General features: G+C 47.7%; 1 protein-coding gene across 1 annotated transcript in view; it reads right to left on the bottom strand.

The window, feature by feature from the left end:
- LOC127046284 (alpha-2-macroglobulin-like) overlaps window positions 1-27,500 on the bottom strand; it is a 53,108-nt gene that overhangs the window by 8,443 nt on the left and 17,165 nt on the right. The window contains exons 12-25 of the mRNA XM_050943130.1: window positions 25,943-26,170; window positions 25,457-25,520; window positions 24,657-24,799; window positions 22,382-22,531; window positions 20,557-20,727; window positions 18,732-18,867; window positions 10,569-10,677; window positions 9,726-9,954; window positions 9,217-9,343; window positions 4,286-4,407; window positions 3,065-3,116; window positions 2,316-2,399; window positions 1,733-1,909; window positions 1,102-1,186 (exon numbers count right to left, since the gene is read on the bottom strand). Coding sequence (XP_050799087.1) covers window positions 1,102-1,186; window positions 1,733-1,909; window positions 2,316-2,399; window positions 3,065-3,116; window positions 4,286-4,407; window positions 9,217-9,343; window positions 9,726-9,954; window positions 10,569-10,677; window positions 18,732-18,867; window positions 20,557-20,727; window positions 22,382-22,531; window positions 24,657-24,799; window positions 25,457-25,520; window positions 25,943-26,170 — 1,877 coding nt within the window. The remainder of the gene's footprint in view (window positions 1-1,101; window positions 1,187-1,732; window positions 1,910-2,315; window positions 2,400-3,064; window positions 3,117-4,285; window positions 4,408-9,216; window positions 9,344-9,725; window positions 9,955-10,568; window positions 10,678-18,731; window positions 18,868-20,556; window positions 20,728-22,381; window positions 22,532-24,656; window positions 24,800-25,456; window positions 25,521-25,942; window positions 26,171-27,500) is intronic.

The following is a 27,500-nucleotide window of genomic DNA, read 5'->3' as shown; positions in this document are numbered from 1 at the left end:
AACTGATTGACATCATTTCTTTAGTAGTCTCTTATGACAGACCTTCTCAAAGCCTTTTGGAAAGTCTAAATGAATTGAATAATCATGGGATGAGAGTCAAAGTGTTGTTGTGGATCAGAAATTGGTTCAGGGACAGAAAAGAAAAGCTAGAATTAAATGATCAATTCCATCATAGCACAAGGCTAACAGTGGGGTGCTGCGAGGTTCAGTACTAGGACTGGTGTTGTTAATGCTACGCCTGGCTCATGAGACAGCTCATGGTGTCCGACACCATCAGGTGGTCCAGAGACATTTATACCAAACACATCACCGGACACCGCCAATACCACACCAAGTAATCGAGACAACCGACCAGGGAAATAACCCCTTCCTTCCCTGACGGACCAAGGGACGCACCTCACCCATGTACCTATCCGCTCCACCGATACTGACTTGGATTCCTTATTCATTCCATGGGTGGCGTACCCGAGCCAACGTATCCACTGACACTTTAAAAACCTTGCACCCCAATCTGGGTCTATGCCAATTATGCGATATGTACGTATGTCTTCATCCTTGCAAACGATATCTGAAACCACCCACAACCAAGCCTGACCCCAGATGTACAGTACCTTCCCTCTCAACCTCTGTATATTTCATTTCAAACATTTACTTTAATAAAATTTGTATACCTATTAATTATCTTGATAATGGGCGATCAATGGCATAGCGATTCCTATGGTCCTATCTAGCACCAGGTTGCTCTCTACCTTTAACCCAATTCCACCACTATGGGTATGAGAGTCTGCCCCTCTGCAACTCCCTGTCTGGAACAGCCACCCCGGATCCCTCCATCTTTTTTTCAAAAATGACCTGAAACCATCCCACTCCCTTTGCCTCTTCAGTTCTCTCTCTCCTCAGGGCCAGTGGGAACAGGTACTTTTTATACACAGCAGCCTGATGAAGCCTATTCCCTTTTGTGTGATACGCCAAGGGACTGTGAAAGCTTCAGCGAGCCCTCAAGCCTTTAACAGCATCAGCAGTTGACTAAAATGTAACACTTCCTTTATAACTATATAACAGAGGAGGTTTAGAGGAGGCATAACTGGCAAGAAATCTCACCAGGTATTCCCCTGCTGCCTGTAATGCTCCCCAAATGTGCTGTAAGAGCCATCCAGGTGCTTGTAATTCAGCTGCCTCTGATAACCTGAAATGGAAAGTTAAAGCAGGATTTATACATCAGAAAAAAAAACAGTAATGAGTGAGAGAGCAGCTCACCAGCTCAGCCAGTAAAGGGACTCCTAGGCCTTATGTGTACTAGCCAGCACTGGTATACAAACATACACGTCTCCATCCCACAAGCTAGTCAGCAGAGGGAACTGACATACGACACATGGGCAGCACCATCATACTCCAGGAGGGGGAGCACCACACAGACTGCTTAGCTGGAGCACCCAGGCTGAGAAGCCATTTCACCTGGCTACCGTGTGCAGCATTTCCACACTATAGGGATGACTCATAGGATGGACACAGCAGCCAGTAGCTCTCGTGCGGCAATGAGTGCACATAACCAGAGTGCTCAGACAACTGACAATAGTGAGCCAGTGTCAAATGGGGACTCCACTCCCCAGATACACAACCCCGTCCCTCTGTCCTCAGCTGAGGGAAACTCTCTCCACAGGTCAGGCAGAAAGCTCCCAGCACAACCTTGGAAGGGAGCAAGTGAAGAAACAAAAGCCCCGTCCCTCCTCACCGCTGACTAAGTATCCGATAGCCTTGGATTTGGTCTCCTCACTCAGCTGCCCTGTCTTATTCAGATAGTCCAGGACGTAGATGTTGGGGGCAAACAGGACCATGTTCTGCTCCCCGCAGCCGAAGGGCATCTGAAGAAGCTGCTGCAGGTTCTGCATGGCTGTGCCCAGGATATCGCCTGGGGATGGAGACACAGGGAGTCAGTGTCCCACAGAGGTGGATTGCGGAGGCAGAGTTCACCACAGACCACAGGTAGTAACAGGTGAGAGAGAAGGACAGAGGGAAAAACAGGACAGAGCCATACTCTGAAGAGGAAACACAGAGAGAGAGAATGGGGAGAAGGAAGGGTAGGAAGATGTCTGGGATAGGAATAGGGATACTTAGACAAAAAGGCCAACACACAGGGAGACTGATAAAGGAGAACAGGGACAGGAAAAGAGACAAGAAGAGATGAATGGAGAGATGATGGGGACACTGATGAAGGGAGTACGTAGCTGACCAGGTGGAAAGGCTGGCACGGCAGGCAGACAAGGATCAGTGGCCGCAGCTGCCAGGGCAGGTCCTTTCTGAGTTGCTGCACTCACCCAGCACTGTCACATAGGCTCTGGCTGAGCCCTGCACCACGTTCAGTGGAAGCTTCAGGGAAATCTTCCCTGCTTCTGAATTTCCTGAGGGAAAAAATTCAGACAGATATGATGCAATAAAATGCCCCCATGCTCAGCAGTGAATGGGTCCCAGAGCAGAACCTGGAGCGCTGCTTTCCACCCGCCCCCTGCATGGGGAATCCCTGCTTTCAACAGCTCCATTCCTCCTAGCTGGACAGTGAGACACCCAACTGTCCCCTTTGGCTTGGGGTCCTTTGACCCATGGGAAAAATTCAGCTTTTTCCATGGAGTGAGGTGCCACCACATGGCCAGATGGGAAACTGCAGTCTCCAGTTCTTTGGCCCTTCCTGTTTGCTGGCAATTGGCAGATGGTAGAATCCAGTTTGTAATTTCACTCCATAGAATAATCTCTAATCTGGAAAAGTTCCATTAAAATCCCTTTAAGCCCATCCTCCAGGGACATGGGCCAGGATTGCTCATGCAGTCTATTCTCCGGGGCTTTGTCATGCCCTAGATCTCAATGTTCCAAGCAATGTCCTCATGATTAGGAAATGTGTCTCGACTTTCAACACAGAAACATCCCCACCATTGCTTAGTCTATATCCTGACACCCCAAGTTCTTACCGCACCCACAGAGTCTCCCAAATAAACCCACTCCTTCCTTGGGGCTGTCACTCTTCATCCACTGGCAAAGGGCATAGATGAAGAAGGAGCAGAGAGGTCCTTACCATTTGCACAGAGCAGAGAGTTGAAGGTTGCTTCCGTCTCAATCCCTTCAGGCTTGGGAGGGGAAGGAAAATGAGAAAGGTGAGAAGCTGCAGACAGACTGAGCATCTGGCATCAGGAACAAAGTCTGTGTGAGGACAGGGCAGCGAAACTTCAGAAAGGGACAAAAAGGCAGTAGGAGAGGTGGGGAAAAGAGAGAGTTTGACAAAAACGGAGAGACAATGAATGAAGACAGAGAGAAATGTAAAGGGCCAAGTCGGTGAATCAGAAAAAGAAGGAGATTTGCAAATTTCCATGGACTGATGTTGTAGATTCATAAAATAATAATCCGTTAGAATAAAATAAAAACCAGCTACTACTAAGTTATTGTCTCTTCACACCCAAGGGAAGAATAGTGCAGTTGTATTGCATGGGTCACTAGTTACCTGTAGCACACTGTGCAAGACAGTACCTTAATGCCCTTATAACAGAGAAGACATGCATTATGTGTCATTAACTTATCACATCACCTGATGTTGGCAAAGACAACTTACTACACAGTGAAATATCAACAATTCTACATTCTGTAATGCTGCAGATTTTCTATTTCCATTAAAGGACAGCAATAGGGTTTAAGGAAAATAGGAATTGATGATATTGCACATTATTATAACTGGCATTACTGTTGGTATCATGAAATGTCATTAGTTATCGTTGCTTTTTTATGACACACGAAGAGGCAATGCAGCTTTATGTATCATTTGTTACTGAGTATAAATACTGTATAATGAGTTCTTGCTTTCCTGCAGAGGCGAGGGTGTACAGCATTACCCTGTGCTATTTCATTTCACCGTGTAACAATGTCAGCAACCATTGCTGCCCTAGGAAAGAGAGAGGTTATGCAATGTTACCATGTTATGCTTATTTGGTACACTATGCAATGTTTTTTCTGTAGGGGAATATACAGTATTATATGCTATAGTGGGTGGGATTTTCCAAAGTACACCTAATTCCCCTAGGTGCTTTGAATCTCCCACATGTGTGCTTCTGTTAGGCCATGTAGCAAGTTGTCACAGCTTCCCTATAACAGAGGAGGCATGGACAGATATACTGTCACACTCTATATAAGTTATTACTGTTTTCCTATCCTACTCAGAGCATTATAGCGCAGCATATTGCCTACGTCACACTGTGTGAAAACTTACCACTTCTCTATACCACAGGGACCAAGCAGCACCACATACCTCCACTAGCAGCTGTTTGATCACTGTGTCCTTCTGCCCTGTCTCAGGGAGCACTGCTACCTCGTTCCCACAGGGCAGCTCCGTCTTCAAGGCCTCTGCACTCACAGAGAAATTCACATTACCTGAAACAAAGAGAGATAAGTGTTCTGCTAGGCACTGCAACTACAGGGGTGTCAATGTCATTTCCATGGTGCTCCACTCTTCAGCACCATTGATTACATGGAAACCTCTCTGTAGAGAGAGAGAGCTCATGTCATATCTCATGTAGGCCTGGTCTAAGCTACAAAGTTAGGCTGGCGCAAGGCAGCTTATGTAAATCTAGTTGTGCATGTGTCTACATTTCAGTTAGGTTCTTATCGACGTAAGTGCCCTGTTACACTGACTTAATAACATCGTCGCTCTGAGCGGCATAGAGCCAAGTTTGATATCCTTAGGTCAATGCAGTGATAGTGTAAACACTCCATTACTTATGTTGACTGTTACTGTCCTCCAGCAGCTGTCCCACAATGCCCCACGCTGACTGCTCTTGTCACCACTGTGAACTCTGCTGGCCAGGGGTCACAGAAACCAGAAGTCTCCCCCCACCCTTTGAAGCCCTGCAAATTTTTGAAATTCCTTTTCTTGGGTGCCCAGCTTAGTGGGCACACCTAGCAACTCTCCCTTGTTGAATGCAACTGCCCAGCTGTCATGCCAGCTACACACTCCAGACATGCTCCTGCCTGGAACAGACAGGAGATATTGGATCTCCTGGGCCTGTGGGGAGAAGATGCTGTGCAGGCACAGCTCTGAACTACGCATAGAAACATGGATATCTAGGAGCAGATATTATGCAAGACACAGCATTGGGCTATTTTCCTCACTGAGGCCCCATCTGTTTGTGAACAATGCTGGCGCCCCTTCCAATGACCAAAAGGACATTCAACTTTCATTCTGCACCTGCTGAGCCTCTAGTTGAAATATGATTTGGTGCTGTCAAGGTGGCCAGTGTACGGCTTCATGAGACAGGGGAGCAAGGGTTAGGTTGGGTCGCCCAGGATAACAACTGGCATTTCAACATTGCCACTGGTAATCTGCCAGTCAGGAAAGACGGTCTCTGCTTGCAGCTTTCTGAACAGTTCTGTGTTTTTAAAGATGCGAATGTCATGCATCTTCCCTGACTAGTCAACACTGATATCAGTGATTCACTAACACTTGAACCACAGAAAAGTAGCCTCTTTTGTTGATGTACTTTGAAGCAAGTGGCCTGCTGCCAAAAGAGGAATATGTGTGCCATTTATCACCCCACCACAGTTTGGGAACCCCATTGCTGCAAATCCATCCACTATGTCCTGCACACTGAGAATCACAGTTCTGCATAGCAGGGGGCGATCAATGGCTTTTCATATTTGCATGACAACAGCCCCTGCGGTGAATTTCTTGACTCCAAAGTGATTCTCAACTGACTGGTAGCAATTTGGCGTAGCACGTTTCTACAGTGTGATCGTCACTTGCTTCTCCACTGTTAGTGCGCCTCTCGTTTTGATGAGTGGCAGTGGAATACCTATCCATGGTGCACCACACTCTGCATCGATACAAGCACTTCTGATAAGTATGCATATCTCTGACATAAGGAGCCAAGTATACGTGCATACAAGTAATGTGCTAACTGTGGCAGCTGTATGACAATGTAACTTGAGTCAACATAAGTTTGTAGTGTAGACATGGTAGAAGTACCTCAGACCATGCCTGCACTGGGTTATTCACACAGATGTAGCTGCACCTGAGCAAACCCTGAGAACAGCCCTGCTTACTGGTGTGAAAGTGACTCACTCCAGGGAAGCAGGACTGTTCTCAGGGTTTTCTCTGATGCAGCTACATCTATGTGAAAAACCCCAGCACAGGCATGGTCTAATACATGGATTCTCACAACAAATTTTTTGGTGGCCTCAGAGTACAGCCACCAACTCTTGCAGGTGGTTACTCTGACACTTTCATTTCAAACGAGGGCACGTGGCACTAGTGCAAGTCACTGGTTACACCAGTTAGTGCGTCTACACTAAGAGTTTGTTCTGGTGCTGCTACATCAGTGAGCTACAATGGTAAAAAGAAAAAACCCACAGTGCAGACAAGACATGAGGATCACTTTGCAGCAGCCTTCCCAGTCCAGGCAGGAATTGGGCAAGATGGATAGGAGTGCAGGGAGTAATGGCTCTGATTTCTGGCTGAGGACCATGGCCTCTGTTACACAGGACTAAAGGGTCCTTATAGCCCCTTCAGGCCTTAGAATCTATGATTCTATCCACAGAGCCCTGGCTGAGTCAAGCAAAGAGTTAATGCTCCCGTTTAGCCCATCAGGGCCATGAGGGAAAGAAATAATTACATTCTCCATCACATCCACAAATTACTTAACAAAGTCAGCACCACTTAATCCAGATGTGCTCACCTGAGATGTTTCCCAGGAAACGGTTGTAGCCTAATGACAGTGAGTGGCAATGACAGCTGCTAAATCAGGATAGTATTTGAAAAAAATTCTGCTCCTTGGGGATGCAATTGGCTAGAACCAAGGAGTTAAGTAGAGGGTAGTCAGGAGTTTATTAAGGGCATGTCTACACTACAAAATTATGTAGACCTAAATTAGGTCAACTTGCAGCCACAGCAATAATTAAATCGCTTTTGAATGTCCACACTATGCTCCTTGTATCAGCAGTGCGCGTTCACACTAACAGTGCCTGCACTGATCCAGCAAGCAGTGCACTCTGGGTAAGTATTGCACTGTGCAACTCACCACCATCTAGCACAAGGTATTTTGGAAAGGGTTTTCAATGCATCATGGGGGCAAAAAAGTCATGCAGGGGTGATTGGGAATATGGTTTCAATATCCCAAGATGCAGTTTTCTCCATCCCATAATAATATATGTATCCCATAATGTTTTGCTCCTCTTTTCAAAAACACTGCAAACTTGCGCATTTGCCATCTCTGTGGGAAGTGTGGATCCTGCAGAGCTCTGCACTATTGTGGTGAGCATTGTGAACATAACATGCCTGATCCTGCAGCATTTCCGGAGCTTCAAGAGGAGCACTGGGGAATATGACAATTCCTTGCAGGCTACCTTGTCGGGTACCATGGAAAGAAACAATTCAAAGTTGTTGTTGGCAGTCATGGAGCAGCTGCAGATAGTGGCATGCTGGTTCTGGGCCTGAGAAACAAGCACTGACTGATGGGATCACATCATTCTGCAGGTATGGGATGACAAGTAGTGGCTGCAGAACTTGTGGATGTTCAAGGCCATTTTTCTGGAACTGTGTGCAGAGCTCGCCCCAGCCCTCCGACACATTGACACCAAAATGAGAGCTGCACAGATGGTGGGGAAGCGAGTGGCGATCGCTGTGTTGGGAATCAGTTGGGAAACATTTTGGAGTGGGAAATCCACCATGGGAAGTTGCTGTCATCCAATTGTGCAGGGCCATTAATTGTTTCCTGCTACATAAAACTATGACTCTCAGTAGTGTGCCAGACATAGTGGATGGTTTTGCAGTGATGGGGTTCCTGAGCTGCAGTGAGACAACAGATGACACACACTTCCTTATTTTGGCACCAGACCACCTTGCCAGAGTACATCAAAAGAATGGGCTACTTTTCTATGGTAATGCAGAATGGTGGATCACTAGGAAAGTTTTACCAACATCAACACGGGATGGTCAGAGAAGCTGCATGACACATGCAAAAAGCTGCAAGCAGGGACTCCTTTTCCAGAACAGAGGATTACCAATGGGGATTTTGAAATGTCAATAGTGATCCTGGGAGATCTAGCCTACACTTTATTCCCTTGGCTCATGAAGCCATACAGTAGCTACCTCTATAGCAGCAAGGAGTGCTTCAACCACAGGCTCAGCAGGTGCAGAATGATAGTTGAATGTGCCTTTGGCAACTTGAAAAGCCGCTGGCACTGTCTACTCACGAGTTTAGACCTCAGTGAAAAAAATATCCCCATAGTTATAGGTGATTGCAGTGCACTTCATATCTGTGAAGCAAAGAGGGAGATGTTTCCACTGGGATGGAGGGCAGAGGCGGAATGGCTGTCTGCTGATTTTGAGCAGCCAGATACCAGGGCTATAATAAGAGCTCAGTGGGGAGCTAGACACTTCAGGTAGACTTTGAGAAATGCTAAGCTCTGATTCATTACTAACAAAGCTGACAAATGAAGAATGAAAGAAGAAACAAAGATCAAATAAAGGAGATAGGTAATGAATCTCATTGTCACACTTGTATTTGTATTCAGTGGCGAGATGAGCTCAACCCACAAAGCTGTATCCAGATCTGAGCTGGATTTCAGATACTCAGAGTTCTTTTGGATCAGTGGATTGGCTTCATGCCTGTCTCTAAATCAGCACAGGATTTTAAAACAATTTAAGTTCTTTCAGATGGGCTCTTCTCTTAGTCAGGATGGCCAGGACTTTAAGTTTTCCATGGAGTGTCTCAACTAAATGGTTCCTCCACTATGTGATATGAGCAGGTATGAAGCAGATGGGTGATAATTGTATCTCAGGCTTCCAGTTTCATCACAAATCACCCTCATTCTGGATGAGTGTTCTGGCCCATGTGAGAACCAAGGACTATAGCCTACTTTTCTTGCTGAAAGAAGAGACCCAACCAGCTCTCATCTTTCACTGGTGTGTTAGAGAAGAGTGTGTTGATGGAGGTCCTCACTGTACAGACAGTGTCTTTTGAATGGAGGGGTCCAACAGCTGAAAACCATCTAGGGTTCTCTGTCTTGTCTGAGGAGGAGCTTATCACTCCCCAACCAAGAACAGAAATAAAACACCCCAAAGAAGGGTCTTGGGGAAGTTGAATCCCCTACCAGCAGATTTTTGAGCTACCAGGTCCCTGCCCCTGAGATTTCTGTGCCACTCCATCCAGCCCCCAAAGATATCAGAGCTTGAATGCTTCTTACCCAGAGATATTGGGGTCACAGCCCAGGACACCGTTTTTCTTCCATTCACACAGAGACAATAAGAGGCCTCTTCCTTCTCCACAGGGGTAGCTTGGAAGTTGGCAGATGAAGCCAGTGAGATGCTGACCTGTCAATTGTCCAGAGAGGTGTCATCGGGGAGAGGGAAAGGGAAATTAGTAGTAACTAGAGATGCAGACAGTACGGCAGATGGGATGTGCAGAGAATTGGGCACGACAAGGTTTGTGGTACTATATGAGACAGAGGGGGCTGAAGGAACACATGGGTTTAGAAGTGTAGATGGTTACAGGTGTGTAGAGATTTGGAGTTACAGGGGTTTGGAGTGCTTGGGAGTTACAGGAACATAGAGGCTTGGGTGCACAGGTGTTTGGGGAGGACAGGGGCTGCAGCGAGACTGAGGGCTAAAAAGAGCTACAGACACAGGAGTTTGTGAAGCAGAGAAGCATGGCCTGTGGGTTTGGTTGCATGGGGATGGTGTGAGTGTCCCTTACCCTGATGCAGCGGGTCAGGTAATTGAAGACAGTGGCCTTTAGCCTGAAGGCCTCACCACGCACCACGGAGTAGGGCAGGATGAGCTCCACAAAGAAGGGCTGGAAGGCTCTGAGGGACACGGTTGGGGACAGACCAAAGCCAGTGTCACTTGAGGTGCAGAACGCATTTGCTTTCCATTCTGTGATGGTGTCAGGGATTGTCAAGGGCAATTCAGCACTTCCATTGGAGCTGGTGACAAAAAGAGAGGATCGTGATCACAGGCTGGTCAGACACTGAAGGAAAATCCAAGTGTTCCAGGGAGTGATATAGGGAACTCAGTAGATAATGCTCTCCCCTCTGAGTCCACACTGATCTCAATGCTCGACTATGGTACAGTGCTGCAGGGAGTGATGGGGGGACTCAGTAGGGGGTGCTCTCCCTTCTGAATTAGCACTGAGCCCATTGTGCTGGGAGATGTTGTGCCAGAAGAGGTGCTGTCTTTCAGATAACACATACAGTTGATATTTTGACAACTAGTGATCATTAAAGACCCCACAACCCTTTTAACAAGAAGAAGGGGGCTCACCTCAGGCCATTACAATCCAAATGCTTAGATTCCCCCTGCAATTTCAATTGGAAATGGGACTCTTTTTCACTTTCCTTTCTAGATGCTTGTGCAGTGTTGTTCTGCACTGTAAACATCTGCCACTGGGGAATGGCCTGCAGGTGGCTGAGTGATTCCTGCATACACAGAGTTTGAAAAGTACTTTGGGGTGATGAAAGAGGCTCAATAACCATCAGGAATTCATATTATCATCACAAAAAATAATGAAATGTTAAAACAGCAACAACCAGCTACTCACGTCACAGGCACTAAATCCCAAATCCATGTCTCTGGGAAATACTTTCGAACTGTTTCCACCTCTGCTGGAAGGGTCTCAGCCACGACAGGGTAACTTGATCCTGCATGTCCTGGGAGATGTGAGTACAACTGATTAAAATAGATATAATGCATCAATACCAGTCTGATGCTTCCATCTCTGAGGGTAGGTCAACACTGCAGCTGGAGGTGTAATTTCCAGCTTGAGTAGATGTACGTACACTACAATGCCTGTGATCAAGCTAGTGTGCTAAAAATAGAAGTGTAGCAGTGACAGGCTAGCCTCTCGAGTACACACATAGGGTCCCAGCAGGATTGCGCTGGGGGGGATTAGCCCAACCCCCCATCTGTGCTGCAACAGCTACACTTCTCTTTTTAGTGCACTAGCTCTTGATCAAAGCTAGCATGTGTGTGTCTGTAAGATCTGGAAATTACACCTCCCACTGCAATTTAGACACACCCTGGGACACTCTCCCCTCCAGCTACACTGATGTAATCAGACGCCCAAATCGGTTGTGGTGGGCAGGGTGGGAATGGAAAGTTCCATGTCTGAAGCATGTTTGAGGGGTCACATCAGGACTCCAGCATGTCATTTTCTGCTCCACCATCACTGTGAAGCCTCCAGCCTTTCAAAGGATGGGCCTTAGAGTTGGTCACGATTTTCTCAAAGATTTTATTTTGCGGAGGAAAAAACAGCTTTTTGACTCAATGGAAATTCTTATATAAAGTTGTCTGTTTCCATCAACAGTTTCTGGGGGGTGGGATTGTTGGAAAACTGGAAAAAAAACATTTTTTTTTATTTTGGATGAAAATTTTAAAAATCCACAAAAAATATGTTTAAAAAATGATTTTCCCATTTTTCCTTATTTTTTCGTGTGTGGAAAATAACAGCCATTTTTGCTCACCTGTGTATTAGTATTGTTAAACTAGGCATTAGAGTTATAAAAATATGTTCAGTGTTTAGACTTTATGGAATCCTTGTAAGCAGCTGCAGGCATTAATCTCACTTATAATATCTGTATCCCATGTTCTAAGGTAATATTAAGTGTTTGCTCTGTAACTGCGAAAGACCAAGACAGAAAAGAAGCATTAACGAGTGTGAAATACCAGTCTGACACAAAAGGTGGCCCATCAACACCAGACAAATCATTGTGGAACATCAGTTGATTGTTCCCCCTCCACCAAGAAGAGAAGACGGGCCACTGAATTACTCCCAATGCAACTCAGAGAAGGGGCAAAGGAATAAAAAGCCCTAATAAGGAAGAACTGTATTTTTTATGCTGCTTGGAGTCAGAGGGACAAGGATCACACAAGCGAAAGATTCCCAATGCTTGGCCTGGGTTAGCCCTAAAGGTTATATAGATATTGCTTATCATAGAAGCTACTATTACCATTTGAACAGGACTGGACTAGAAAGGAGTTGCAGGGCAGGACTCAGGGGCATTGGCAGAGCTGTGTGGGGAGCCCAGGACTGGAATAGCAGAGGCATCAGAGTTTCTGCCTACAATATGTTTAACTACCCAGATCTATTGACACCTCACCACTATTTATTTATTTGGATTTATAATACACACAAAATCCCACCAATCCAATGTTCTAGGCTCTTCTCCATAAATTTAAAATGTACCTCTGAAAAATCAGATATACACCAATTAACAATCTCTCCTGCTGGTGGGAAATGTTCAAATCAGTCACCAAGCAACAAGAGCCCAGGTGTTTCCAGACTACCCACCACTCCAAAAAACCCCACTGACTCTATGATAGTGACAAACAATCCTTTTTTTTGCCCCCTGTACAGGTATGGCACAAGAATTAAGAAAATCTTTATATTGGAACTGGTCAGCTTCAACCTCTCTAATGTCTGATAGCGGAGGCAGTCCAGAGCAGTGGTAAAATGTGGGCAGATGATGGGGCAGCTGGGAGGTTGATCAGTATCAGAGGCAGCCTGGGGCAGCGGTCAGAGTTTTCTCAGGGGTCAGCAGCTGGAAGGTCCAATTCAAGGGGTCAGGTCAGTGCATCAGGGAGACCAGACCAGGCGAGGCAGCAAGGCAGGGTCAGGCAAGACTGTCTAGGCAGCAATCAGCAGGCAATGATCTGCTGCTCAGACAGCTTTCTCATCCTGTTGGGGCCTTTAAATAGCCCAGGTACTCACTAAGAGTACTGCCTGTCCATTCAATCAGAGGATCGGGGCATGGCTGCTGTGGATTTGTAGGCCGTTACCACTCAAGCTGTTGGTCAGGAGCAGCAGCTAAGGATATCACCTAAGGTCCTGGGTTCACTATCAGAGCCTAACAACCTGGGGGCTATTGGTGCCGTAACGTGCCAGTGGCAGAAGACCCTGGCTGAAGCTGATTAATTCCATCATAAAGATTTTTCCCTTCCACTTCAATTGTCCCTAATCATCCTTAAACTATGGTTGTGACGCTGACTGACTAGGTGCCAGCTCATGCCAATTCACTTGTGTGTGAGTATAGATCAAAGTGATTGTTAAATGTATCAGAGTATGTGGTGTTTCAACTTCATGAAAACGAGTGGGATGTTACCTGCTTTGTTTTCACTTATCTGTATCCTGTTATAATGTAGCAGCAAACATTTACATTGTGCATACCCTGTAACTAAATAACCCATCAAAGGAGAAAGAAGCCTTGTAGAATGCAAATGAAGAACTTTAAACAGAAAAGTGCAGATTTCAAAGCAAGTGGTCATTGTGTGTGATGATCAGAGGCAAACACTCAAACACTCACTCTGGGTACGTCTACACTACGGGATTATTCCGATTTTACATAAACCTGTTTTCTAAAACAGATTGTATAAAGTCGAGTGCACGCGGCCACACTAGGCACATTAATTCGGCAGTGTGCATCCATGGTCCGAGGCTAGCGTCGATTTCTGGAGTGTTGCACTGTGGGTAGCTATCCCGTAGCTATCCCATAGTTCCCGCAGTCTCCCCCGCCCATGGGAATTCTGGGTTGAGATCCCAGTGTCTGACGGGGCAAAAATCATTGTCGCGGATGGTTCTGGGTACAGCCTCACCACTTCCTCCCTGAAAGCAGCAGACAACCATTTCGCACCTTTATTCCTGGGTGAACTGTGCAGACGCCATACCATGGCAAGCATGGACCCTGCTCGGATCAATACCACAATCGTGGACTTTGTAAACACCTCGCACATTCTCATGCAGTCTATGCTGAACCGGGACCTGCAAAGCCAGGCGAGGAGGAGGAGGTGGCTACGGCAGCGCGGCGACGAGAGTGATGAGGACATGGACACAGAATTCTCTCAAACCGCGGGCCCCTGCGCTTTGGAGATCCTGCTGGTAATGGGGCAGGTTCTAGCTATTGAACACCGATTTTGGGCCCAGGAAATAAGCACAGACTGGTGGGACTGCATAGTTTTGCAGGTGTGGGACGATTTGCAGTGGCTACGAAACTTTCGCATGCATAAGGGCACTTTCATGGAACTTTGTGACTTGCTTTCCCCTGCCCTAAAACGCCATAATACCAAAATGAGAGCAGCCCTCACAGTTGAGAAGAGAGTGACAATAGCCCTCTGGAAGCTTGCAACACCAGACAGCTACCGGTCAGTTGGAAATCAATTTGGAGTGGGAAAATCTACTGTGGGGGCCGCTGTGATGCAAGTAGCCAAAGCAATCATTAAGCTGCTGCTACGAAAGGTTGTGACTCTGGGAAACGTGCAGGTCATAGTGGATGGCTTTGCAGCAATAGGATTCCCTAACTGTGGGGGGGGCGATAGATGGAGCCCATATCCCTATCTTGGCACCGGAGCACCAGGGCACCCACTACATAAACCTCAAAGGGTACTTTTCAATGGTGCTGCAAGCACTGGTGGATCACAAGGGACATTTCATCAACATCCACGTGGGATGGCCAGGAAGGGTTCATGACGCTTGTGTCTTCAGGAACAGTAGTCTGTTTAAACGGCTGCAGCAAGGGAATTACTTCCCAGACCAGAAAATAACAGTTGGGGATGTTGAAATGCCTGTAGTTATCCTGGGGGACCCAGCCTACCCCTTGATTCCATGGCTTATGAAGCCATACACAGGCAGCCTGGACAGTAGTCAGGAGTTGTTCAACTACAGGCTGAGCAAGTGCAGAATGGTGGTAGAATGTGCATTTGGCCGTTTAAAGGCGCGCTGGCGCATGTTACTGACTTGCTCAGACCTCAGCCAAACCAATGTCCCCTTTGTTATTGCTGCTTGATGTATGCTCCACAATCTGTGTGAGAGTAAGGGAGAGACCTTTATGGTGGGGTGGGCGGCTGAGGCAAATCACCTGGCCACTGATTACGCGCAGCCAGACACCAGGGCGATTAAAAGAGCACACCAGGAAGCGGTGCGCATCAGAGAAGCTTTGAAAACGAGTTTCATCACAGGCCAGGGTACGGTGTAACTGTTGTGTTTGTTTCCCCTTGATGGACTCATTCCCTGTAAGCAACCCACCCTCCCCCTTCAATTACAGCTTGCTTAAGGAAATAAAGTCACTATTGTTTAAAACTCATGTATTCTTTATTAAAAAGTCATTATAAAAAGAGGGAGAGAAATGACAAGGTATCCCAGGTGTGGTTTGGGAGGAGGATAGGAGGGAAGGAAAAGGCTACTAAAAACATTTCAATGTAATGACAGCCTTTTGGTTGGGCTGTCCACGAGGGTGGAGTGGGCGGGTGCACGAAGCCTTCCCCCACACGTTCTTACACGTCTGGGTGAGGAAGATATGGAACATGGTGAGTGGTGAGGGTGGTTACACAGGGGCTGCAGCAGCACTCTGTGACCCCGCTGCTCTTCCTGAAGCTCCACCAGACATCGGAGAATATCAGTTTGATCACACAGCAGCCCCAGCGTTGCATCCTGCCACCGCTGATCTTCCTGCCTACTCCTCTGATCTTCCTGCCACCACCTCTCATCTCGAGTGTCCCTCCTCTCCTCATGTTCGCTGGCATCTTTCCTGTAACTTGATACCATGTCCTTCCACTCATTCAGATGAGCTCTTTCATTGCGGGTCCCTTCCATGATTTCCGAGAACATTTCGTCTCGCGTCTTCTTTTTCCTCCGCCTTATCTGAGATAGCCTTCGGGATGGAGTAGGGAGACTTGAAAAATTTGCAGCTGCATGAGGGAGGAAAAAAAGGGAGAGAAGTATTTAAAAAGATACATTTTACAGAACAATGGTTATACTCTTTCAGTGAACAACACTATTCACCTTACATAGAACATGTGATTTCACTACAAGGTTGCATTTTGCATCTTAATATTGAGTGCCCGCGGCTCTGGTGTTACAGAGCTCACAGACGCAGGCCCGGGCATCAGAATTCAGCTTGCATGCGGCCATGGTAAGCCATTGCCTTTTGGCTTCTGCAGCCTTCATATACACAATGCCCTCCTTTCCCAAAAACCAAGCAAATCCCGTTCAGTGATGCTTCTTTCCTGTTAACATGCAGCAGCAGAAGCCACCCCCCCCAATTCTGTGGGATGATCTCTTTACCCCTCCCCTCACCACATGGCTGGTATCATGGAAGATCACTGCTAATCACCCCCCTTCCCCCCCCCCCCGGATGGCTAGTATCAAGGAAGATCCCTGATAGCCAAACGTGAAAAAGCTCAGCGCTATTTCCCTCTCCCCGCTTGGCTACGTGCAAGGAAGGATTTCTTTTAAGCAACAGGCAAACAGCCCAGTAGGAATGGCCATCTCTGTCCCCTTACTTAAATTCCTGAATTTCAACCAGGTTACCATGAACGATATCACTCTCCTGAGGATAACACAGCGAGATAAAGAACTGATGTCTCTTGAATGCCAGCAATCACCGGGACCATACGCAGCTATGCTTTGTCATGCAATGACACCCGATTACTTGCTACATGCATGGCGTGGTAAAGTGTCCTCCCATGGTGGACGGAACAAGGCTGCCTTGCCCAGAAACCTTCTGCAAAGGCTTTTGGAGTACTTCCAGGAGCGCTTCATGGAGATGTCCCTGGAGGATTTCTGCTCCATCCCCAGACATGTTAACAAACTTTTCCAGTAACTTTACTGGCCGCGAACACATCCCAAGCCCTCATAGCAAATCAATCATTAAAAAACGCTTGCTTTTAAACCATGTTTTATATTTACAAAGGTACACTCACCAGAGGTCGCTTCCATGGCTTCACTGTCTGGGCTAGTGGCTTGGGAGGGCTAGGAGGGTAATTCCGTCTGGGTCACAAAAAGCTCCTGGCTGTTGGGGCTAACGGAGTGCTGTGTGCGCTCTGCAAGGTCGTCCTCCTCTTCCTCTTCCTCCTCCTCCTCCTCATCTTCCCCCTCCGCAGAATCCTCAGCCATGGTTGAGATTACAGCCCCCACCTCGGAATCCATGGACAGAGGTGGGGTAGTGGTGGTGCAGCCCCCTAAAATTGCATGCAGCTCAGTGTAGAAGTGGCATGCTTTTGGCCCTGCCCCGGACCTTCCGTTTGCTTCTTTGGTTTTCTGGTAGGCTGGTCTGAGCTCCTTAACTTTCACTTTGCACTGCACTGAGTCCCTGGTGTGGCCTTTTTCCATCATAACCTTGGAAATTTTTTCAAATATTTTTTTTATTTCGTCTTTTGGAACGGAGTTCTGTTAGCACTGAATCCTCTCCCCATATAGTGATCAGATCCAGTACCTCCCATGCGGTCCATGCTGGAGCTCTTTTTCTGTTCTCAGGAGACTGCATTGCTACCTGCGCTGATGAGCTCTGCGTGGTCACCTGTGCTGATCAGAGCTCCACGCTGGCCAAACAGGAAATGAAATTCAAAAGTTCGCGGGGCTTTTCCTGTCTACCTGGCCAGTGCATCCGAGTTCAGATTGCTGTCCAGAGCGGTCACAGTGGTGCACTGTGGGATACCGCCCAGAGGCCAATACCGTCGATTTGCGGCCACACTAACCCTAATCCGATATGGTAATACCGATTTTAGCACTACTCCTCTCGTCGGGGAGGAGTACAGAAACCGATTTAAAGAGCCCTTTATATTGATATAAGGGGCCTCGTAGTGTGGACGGGTGCGGAGTTAAATCAGTTTAACGCTGCTAAAATTGGTTTAAAAGCATAGTGTAGACCAGGCCTCTGTCATCAAAGGAAAAGCTCATGTGGGTAGTAACCCTGTCAGCTTGTTGTGAGAAGAAGCTATAAGTATGGACTCAAGGAAAGATCCTGCATCTCTGGACTGTTTGGACTCTTACAGGGAAGTGCACCAGATGCGAAGCGGAGATCCCCAGAGACAATCTGGGTATCCTGAAAAGACTTGGGAAGCTGGCAGTTTATTACATCACTGCCACCATTTGGAATTACAGACTGTGACTCACCTGTACATATATTTTACCTGCTTTAACCTCTCAATAACTCTAATTTCCTTCTCTTAGTTAATAAATCTTCAGTTAGTTTACTATAGAATTGGCTACCAGCATTATCTTTGGTGTAAGATCTAGGGGTAAGTGACTGGTCTCTTGGGACTGAAAGCCTTCTGAAATGTGAGGTGATTTTTGGTATAAGTGACTTTTTATCACAAAGTTCAGTCTGTTTGGAGGGCAAGATAGACTGGAGAATCTAAGGGGATTGTCTGTGACTCCATGATAAGATTGATATAGTGATCCAGAAGTTCACATTTGTCACTGGCTTGGTGAAATCTAACTATAGAATACACCACCAATTTGGGGTGTTGCCCTGTTTTCTGACAATCTGCCCTGAGGTAGACAGTCATGGTTGTGAGCCACTCCAGACAGCATGACAATGATGACTTTCCAGAAAGCAGTGCTTGGGGAACTCTCTGATGCCTGAGGACGGAAAATCATTGTAAAGTCTTAGCGAGCTACTCACAGATTTGTCTGCCAGCAGCATAATGTTCTCCCTCAGAACTCCCAGAAACAATCTGGTTCCATTAACCTCCAAGGGTGAGGCTATCAAAGCAGGCCCCTCACTCTGTCAGGAGAAGTGTGCCCCAACCTCAAACTTCAGGAGGGAGCGGTCACCTCATGATGTGAGAAAAACTTCCAAATGCTCAATCCACAACCCCAGTCCCAACACTAGAGCTAACATGCAGCCAGTTAGGAGCAACAGCATTCACCCCAAAACACAGATGCGCTCTCTGCTCAGAACAGAATCCCTGTGAGGCCTTTGGCCTTTACCAGTTCTCCTGAGTGCTTGTGTTGATCTCCCGGCTTCACCTTCATAATGTCTGTAACGCCAAGCAACTGGAGGGAACTGGAGGCAATAATGTGGCTTCCTCACCCTGGAGTTTGTGAAGACCTTTAAACCCATTTCCTGTAGGGAAAAACCCACCACACATTTTGTTATTTATTTCTATTGAGGTTGAAAATGACCTCAGTATTAGGGAGACAAGGTGGGTGAGGTAATATCTTTTATTGAACCAATTCCTGTTGGTGAGAGAGAGACAAGTTTTTGAGTTTACACCAATTGGCCAATAAAAGATATTACCTCACTCACCTGCTCTGGGACAGACATGGCTACAACACCACTGCATACACCAGTATTAGGGGTTTAATGAGCAATGATGAAACCTTGACACTTTTCCTTGATGGGATATGGAGCCTATCACCCATAGGTAAGGTTATGATTTAGTCATGGAGGTCACAGCAGTCACAGATTCCATGACTTAACCAGCCCTCTGTGATTTCTACACTTCAGGAGGTGGAGGTAGGACTGTGTGACCTTGCCCTGCAGCTGGGGCTGGCTGCAACCAGGACCCTGAAGCCCCAGCACTGCGGCATCTGGGCTTGGTGAGGGCTGCAGTCGGGTTCGTGTGCCCCAGCCTCATGGCTTCTGCTGGGAGCTGCAGCCAGGGCCATGTGCCCTAGTACTGCAGTGTCCCAGGTTTTGTGGGGGCTGCAACCGGGACAGTGTGCCTCAGCCCCGCAGCATCCTGGGCTTGGTGGAGGCTGCAGCCAGGGCCATGCACCCCTGCCCGGCGGCTGCAACAGAGGCCACGTGCCCCCCTTGCAGCTTCACAGAGCCATCTGCCCCGCCACACTCTTCCCCCCTTGCTGCAGCCAGGGCTTCGTGGGAGCTGCAATAGGGGCCGTGCACCCCTGTCCCACAGCTGCTGCCAGCTCCAGAGCAGGGGCTGTGTGCCCCCTATGGCTGCACCCCCACTGCAGCCACTAGGACTCCATTCCCCCTCCTACCTATCCCTACAGGTCACCGGCTCCATGAATTTTCTTTTATTGCCCGTAACCTGTCCGTGTCTTTTACTAAAAATAACCTTGCGAAATCTTAGCCTTACCCATAGAGCACAGGGTGACACTCAGTCTCAGGTCTGAGAGAATGGATGGCTCAAAGGGGTAAGGGAATAGGATACAGGGTCCTTTTATCTCTAGCGCACTGGTTCCGTTTTCCAATCCAACCCCAGGTCAGAGGTGTGGGTGAATCAGGGAATGAAATACAGAGTCTTATCTCTAGATGTCTTGTTCCAATCTAGCTCCAGCTCAGAGGGCATTCGTTAGTCTTGGAGGATGGTAAAGGCACATGGATTATTTTGTTTCTAGTCCACCAGTTCCAATTTAGTCTCAAATCAGCACTGACTCCAAGGTGTTCCTATATACTGATTATTCATTGCTATGTGAAATAAGCTGGTGAGTATTAGGCCAGTTCTTAGTGGTGCAGATGCCTCCCTTTACAAAGAACACCTTCACCATGAGCACTAATAGGCCCCTTTTTAGCAGCCTTGGAAGAGAGGTCAAGGATTGAAATGCCCATGAAGACAACATTTGCCTCGCCCTAGAGGTGCTCACACCTGATTTTTCCAGGTCAGACCTGCAGCACATTGATGAGAGCCAGTGCATGGTGGAAGCTTTCACCACCTATGTACTTGCTCTAGATACAACTCCATGATCAGCACTCCAGAGAAACTAGCCCTGCACCACATGCCACTCACAGGAGGTTTAAATGTCCTTATCTCCCCACAGGCACAAGGACAGGATGAGGAGACTTTACCTTCAAGATGCTATAAGTGTCCTCTTCATCTGGCTCCGACAGTGGAGCATAGGTGACTCCATTCACAATTATCTTCTCTGCGGCAATGCACTCCTCCTGGGGATCCATCGGCAGCGTGTCTGTACCATGATGATACCCCTGAAGTTCCTTCACTGGCAGCAGATTATACACCTGGGCAAACAGAACTGCGTCACTTGGCCTCATCAGTACCAAGTGCCATGAAACACCGCGGGGGGAGACAGACAGGCAGAGACAGACAGACGGCTATATACAGAGAGAAGGTGGAAGTGATAGAAAATAAACCAAGAGCCGTAAATACACTACAGAGCAGGGAGCAGGAAAGAGGGAAGCTGCTTTGGCTGAGGGCAGTTTGTTGCTCTGGCTGTTATGATCTGCTATATCAAAGTACCTGCTAAAGGCCCTAATGCTCATACCAATGGCCCTTGTTTCTTATGGGGGGACTGTTACTTACTATATGTTGGTAAAGTGCCTGAGACTGGTCTAGGCCTGTAGGTGTTACACCAATACAAGTAAATAAATAAGTAGATAATAGGCCCTGAACAGGAGAAAATCAGCAGCCCCATTGGCCAGGGCTGTTTCCAGACATGGTAGCATCCCAAAGGAGTTGAAAAAGTTCCTGGAATCTAAACGGTGCCCGGTTCTCTGCTTCTTACCTAGCTGTCATAAACAGATAGTTAAGGGTTAATGTCTCTTTTACCTGTAAAGGGTTAACAAACAGGGAACCAACCACCTGACCAGGGGACCAATCAGGAGACAGGATACTTTCAAATCTCGGTGGAGGGAAGCCTTTGTTTGTGTTTTTTGGGTTTTGCTTTGTTCTCTCTGGGCTCTGAGAGTGACTACACGTACCTACAGGCTCTCTAATCTTCTATTCCAATTTAGTAAGTACAAAAGGTAGAAAGGAGGTTTAGTCTTTTTAATTGTTTTTGCTTTATTTGCAAATGTGTATCTGGTTGGTAGGGGTCTAATGTGTATTTGGCTAAAAGTATTTTAAATTGTATTTCTGCTGGAGGAGGCTTTTTTCTCCAGTTTCTATAAGCTGACACACCCTGTAATATTCCATCTTGAATTTATAGTGATTTTCTTTATTCTTTTTTTCTTTTATTAAAAGTTTTGCTTTTAAGACCTGTCTGATTTTTCCCCTTGGCTCAAGGGAATTGAGTCTGTACTTAACAGGGAAGGAGAAGGGAGGTGAGAGACGGGGGGGGAACCCACCTGATTTCTCTGTGTTGTGATTCAAGGAGTTGAATCACGGTGATCTCCTAGTGTACCCAGGGTGGGAAAGATCTGGGAGGAAGAAAGGAGAAGGGGGAATCCCTTTGTTTAGATTCACGGAGCTTGAATCTGTATATCTCTCCAGGATCCCAGGGAGGGAACACCTGGAGGGGAGGAGGGGGAAGGGAAATGGTTTATTCCCCTTTGTTGTGAGACTCAAGGAATTTGGGTCTTGGGGGTCCCCAGGGAAGGTTTTGGGGGAGACCAGAGTTTTCAGGCAATCTACCCTAAGTCCTGATTGGTGGCAGCACTACAGGATCTAAGCTGGTAATTAAGCTTAGGGGAATTCATGCTGGTACCCATATTTTGGACGCTAAGGTTCAGAATTGGGAATTATACTATGACTTTAGCGAAAGATGATAAGATAAGGGCAGGACAGCATTAAGACCTTCCCATGGACAGAAGGAATTTTTTTTCCAGTAGATGCCACTCCTCAGCACTGAGTTGTCTTGCTTGGACCAGGCTGCTACATTTTCTGCTACCACAGCCCCTAAGAGAAGACCAGCTCTTGCATCTGCTGATCACTTACAGAGCTGGGAGAGAGCTCGGCTTCAGGCTTCATGAGAAGGACGCTCTTGTCCACAGCACGGACGGCGCACAGGGAGCCCGGGGAGGCTCCGACCCGGAGGTGAGTGTCGGAGGCGGGAAGGCCTTCGGCCGGTGAGAAATTCAAGTTGACCTGCAACCCCAGGAAAGGAGTTAGAGGAGCTACTTCTCCAGATACCTTCACACACTGTCCTGCAGCACAACTCAGTCCTGGAACTGCCTCATTCAGTTCTGCCAATGACCCTCAGTCCTGCCCTGCAGCCCCCCTGCTATTCCAATGCTGGGCTCCCCACACAGCTTTGCCAATGCCCCTCAGTCCTGCCCTGCAGCCCTCCTGCTATTCCAGTCCTGGGCTCCCCACACAGCTTTGCCAATGCCCCTCAGACCGATCCTGCAGCCCCCTGCTATTCCAGTGCTGGGCTCCCCATACAGATATACATTATTATCTACTGACATTCAGTTACTCTCTAAGGTGGCATTGGAGCAATCGGTGCTTGGTAAATTCTCTGTTCACACTGATGACTCAGTTCATGATTTTATAGCTACCATGAACACCGTGACACTACCACAAGCGGTTGCTGGCTCTGCTTGTACAGTGGACACACTTGTGCTCTGGGCCCAGAGCCTATGCTGCATCCTGGATATACCAGGAAGGATTGTGGGCCATCAGGGAGCTGATTTTACAGCAGCCCTGGTAAAATGAAGAACAGCCTAGGACCTGGATGCTGCAGATGGGTAATAGCTCCCAAGAATCCATCCATCAGCTGGAGATTGCAAGAGCACTGCAACAAGGCCCACTCCTCAGTCTATCACCTGACAAAGCCCTCCCTTTGTTGAGTTTAGGCCAGTGATCCTCACTGAGGTTCTAGAGATATTGGGAATACACTGAGCCACACAGGCAGTGCTTTGGACCCATGTCTTCACTGGCTGATGAAGGCCACCAGGGAAGAACTGGGTCCACAGCTGGGGCCTGGTGGAAACTGTCAACATTCCCAGGCTGTCAGCTTCTCTTAAAGAAGCTACTGTGTGGCTTTCACTTGTCACTTGATGCTGACAAGCTGGCTAACTGCGGCCCAGTACCTATTCTTCCATTTTTTGGTTAAGATTATTGAGAAGGTTGCGGTGAAACAGCTCTCACAGCATTTAGATGCCTCGACTCCCCTTGACACGGGCCAACCTGGGTACAGACCTAGAGCTGGTATAGTGACTGCACTAACTGCTTAGGTAGATGATCTCCATATGATGAATAAAGATCAGGGCCCAGATCCTCAAAAGTATTTGGATCCCTAACTTCTATTGAAATTAATGGAAGTTAGGCACCTAAATACCTTTGGTCTGGGTACAGGTGTCCAAGTGGATACTGTCAACCACCTTTGATTCTACTGATTTCAAAGGGGCATTCATTTGCCTGTGAACCCTAGGAGAAGAGGAGAAGCCCTTCGGTGGCTTGGTGCCTGTCTCTCAGACGGGTCCCCAAGGGTAGTTTTGGGCAATTGGTCTTCTGCTCTGAGGGCCTTTTCGTGTGGGGTTGCACAGGGCACATCTTGTCCTCTCTCTTCTTCAAAGAGTATATGGGGTCATTAGGAGGGCATAGGCTACGGTCTTTCAATGGGCTGAGGACACCCAGCTCTCCTCTGTCTCATCCAATCTAGTCAGTGCTACTGAATGCTTTACTGACTGCTTGATACAGCGTGTGGCTTGGATAAGGGTAGGCTGGTTGGAGTTCAGTATGGAGGAGGTGAAAGTGATGCTGGTAGGATGGAGGGAACAAGCCAGAAGATACAGCAAGAACTAGATCTGTCCCTTGATTGGAGGCTGTACGGCTGTTACCTGTCCTCCATGATCTGCACTGATTGCCTGTCAGTTACTGGGCTGCATTTAAGGTGATGGTAGTAAGCTAACTAGATTGTAATCTGGTTACCTGGCTAACCCACATCCCTTGCCATCCCACAGTGCCAGTGAAGATCAGTGGAGGTGCTAGAGCTGGAGCCCTGTCAATTTTACAAGGAGAGGCTCTTGGTAGTGTGTTGTCTGGGAGGACCCTTCGGCTATGAAATCTATTCCACCTCCTCACCTCATCTGAAATACCACAAATGGCTTAATCTTAGGGCTATTTTTAATATACAATAAAATCACCCAGAGCATTTGATAAGTGACTGTTTTAATGTTCATAAATCTAAATAAATAAATACAAACTGCTGCTGCTCTCTAATCAATGACTTCAAGTGAATTGGAGGTTTCTCAATCAAGACACCCACCTTATTGGCAAAGCAATTTTCGACCTTGAATTTTACTGAATCAGCAATAGGCTCCTGACTGGGTGAAATGGTGTATATGAGCATCTGTGCCAGGGGAGCAATATCAGACTCCACGGGGAGCATCAGTGAGAAGGTCCCATTAACTAGCAAATAAAACAAGAGAGAAAAGCTAAGTTACAGGAAGTTGGCTCCAGGCCAGGGCCACACACCTCTCTAGAGTCTCTAGGCTTCCTTTCATGCCAAACTTGTTACAGCTGGGATTTTGACCACATGGAAACACAGGGAATGGATCTTGATTTGTTGATGATAACATCAGCTCTTACTGCTTTGGCATATACAGGTGACATAAGTTTGGTGAGATTCAATCTAGTTTATAGACTCTCATTATTAACTGTGTCCCTCAGGAACCCAGAAGCCCCACGTGCCCCAAAAAATAAAAAGGAGAATTTTGTAAGAGCCTAGTGGCTGAAGGAGGGATGCAGATTGGGTGCGATTTCTACCCAAGGGTTATAGCAAATCCAGCCTGAATTACTCAAGATGAGAGTCTCCTGAGACTGACATCAGTGACAAAGAATATATCAGTCAGGAGATATGAGGAGCTGGGGGGATTAGAGCTCAGCCAGAGCTGCAGAGCTAGAATGGCTATAGAGGAAAGAAATTTGTTCTCCCCCTCTTTTTTCCCCCATCTCAGGGGATAGCACATGATGATTCTCTCACTGCATATGGAAGCAGCCTGTGTTTCAGTCACAGTGGCCTAGCCTCCCGGGACAAAGATAAGGGAAGGGGTGGTGAGAGCTCACCATCATCATGTTCCACAGCCAGAGCCTGAGTCCCTGCTCGCACAATGCCTCCTTTGGCCATCACCTGCATGGAAGAAGAAGCCTTCCTGTTATGGGTATTATGAGTAGGAGAGGCGTTAGAATGGGGGAACCTGTGAGAGGAATGTCAGGAATTTTGGGCCTCAGGTGGCTGGAGCCAGCAGAGCTGCTCTATTGATCCCTGCTAGCAAAATTCTTTGTGTTTAATCAGGGGCAATAGAACCCAGTTCCTCTTCTTCTCCTCATAAAATGTTGGTACCCAGTATTGGGGCTCAGCAAAGGGCATCAGCCCAAGGAAAAGAGTGTGAAGGATTATGGGTAATATAGGTACAAGTCCTTGCCCCAGGCCACACACAATTTGTGGCCCCACCTAGAATTATTGTCCAGGGACTGATTGTCTGGCAGGCGCTTGGGCCTATCTGTTGGCGTCATCTATAGGTAGACAAAGAGCAGTATGTCCAAGTTTACCAAATAGTAAAAGACGATTTCCTTCTGCTCCCCCACGGCCTCTGGCTTCAGGATATAGTGCACCCGGACTTCCTGAGTGTGGCCACAGCTTAGTGTCTCTGACACAGGCTCTATTTTGAGAAAGCTGTTACTTGAAGAGTAAAACCGCTTTGCTCTGAAATAGCCCAATTCATATGAAGGACTGGTCCAGGAACGGTCGTAACAGTAGGTGCCTGTTTTATGAGTTGCCTGGTAGCAGAGAAAATATTTATATAAATCATTTAAAAATGGAATTGAAATTCACAGCATGTGTTTAAAAGAGCGAGATAATAATGGCCTGCTTCTGGACAGGGCCGGCTCCAGGCACCAGCGCAGCAAGCAGATGCTTGGGGCGGCCAACAGAAAGGGGAGGCACGTCCGGCTCTTCGGCAGCAATTTGGCAGCGGGTTCCTCAGTCCCTCTCGGAGGGAAGGACCTGCCGCCAAATTGCCATCAAGAAAGCGATGCGGTGGAGCTACTACCGATCGTGGCTTTTTTCTTCCCTTCACGCTGCTTGGGACAGCAAAAACCCTGGATCTGGCCCTGCTTCTGGAAGGTGCTGGGTGTTTTGTTCATCATGGAGTCAATAGGAAATCAGGGTGTTCAGCATTTCACAGGATAAAATCCACAGAGGCAGGGCCGGTGCAAGGAAGTTTCATTCCCTAGGTGAAACTTCCACCTTGAGCCCACCTCACACAAACCCCGCCTCCTGCAGCAGATAACCAAGGAAACTCAGTTATCTGCTGCTCACTCGGGGAACCCGCCACCCCCCTGCCTGGGGAGCCCCCCTCCGCAGCAGCTACCCCCCCACAGCAGTTAACCCCGCCCGGGGAGCCCCTCCCACCCACCCCCCAGAGAAGCTAACCCCTCCTAGGGAGCCCCCTGGGGCAGCTAACCCCACCCGGGGAGACTCTCCCCCATGGCAGCTAACCCTGCCTGAGAAGCCCCTCCCCATGGCAGCCAACCCCGCCCAGGGAGACTCCCCCCACCGCGGCAGCTAACCCCACCCGGGGAGCCTGATCCAGCTCACCTCGGCTCCACCTCCTCCACTGAGCATGCCAGCATTGCTCTAATTCTCCTCCCCTCCCAGTCTTGCGGCGCCAATTGGAGGAGACTTAGAGCAGGGGCTGTGTGCTCAGCAGAGGAGGCAGAGTGGAGGTGATTTCGGATGGGGAGCAGTTCCCCTGCGCTTTCCTCCCCCCGGCCCCCTGTTACTGCAGGAGACCCTCCCCACACCCCCTTCCCCAGCTCACCTCCACTCCACCTTCATGCCTGAGAGGGCTTTTAGGTGCCCTCAACCACTAGGCTCCCTAGGCGGCCGCCTAGTTTGCCTAAATGGTTGCACCGGCCCTTCACAGAGGACATGGACTCCTTGCCATGTACAAAACAAGACACATTCTTTTTTTCTTTCTTTAGTAGTAATAGTAGTACAAATCCAAAAATCCTTACTCAGCCAGAGCTGCCATTGACATCCATAGGAAAGCTGGCCCATTATTTTTATGACATATTATTTGTATAGCACCAAAAGTGTGCTAAGAAC

This window comes from Gopherus flavomarginatus, chromosome 1 (genome assembly GCF_025201925.1).
Source record: "Gopherus flavomarginatus isolate rGopFla2 chromosome 1, rGopFla2.mat.asm, whole genome shotgun sequence".
NCBI classification, from domain to species: Eukaryota; Metazoa; Chordata; order Testudines; family Testudinidae; genus Gopherus; species Gopherus flavomarginatus.
The sequence above is the reverse complement of the archived record's forward strand: the minus strand, read 5'-3'. Positions and strand labels throughout refer to the sequence as shown.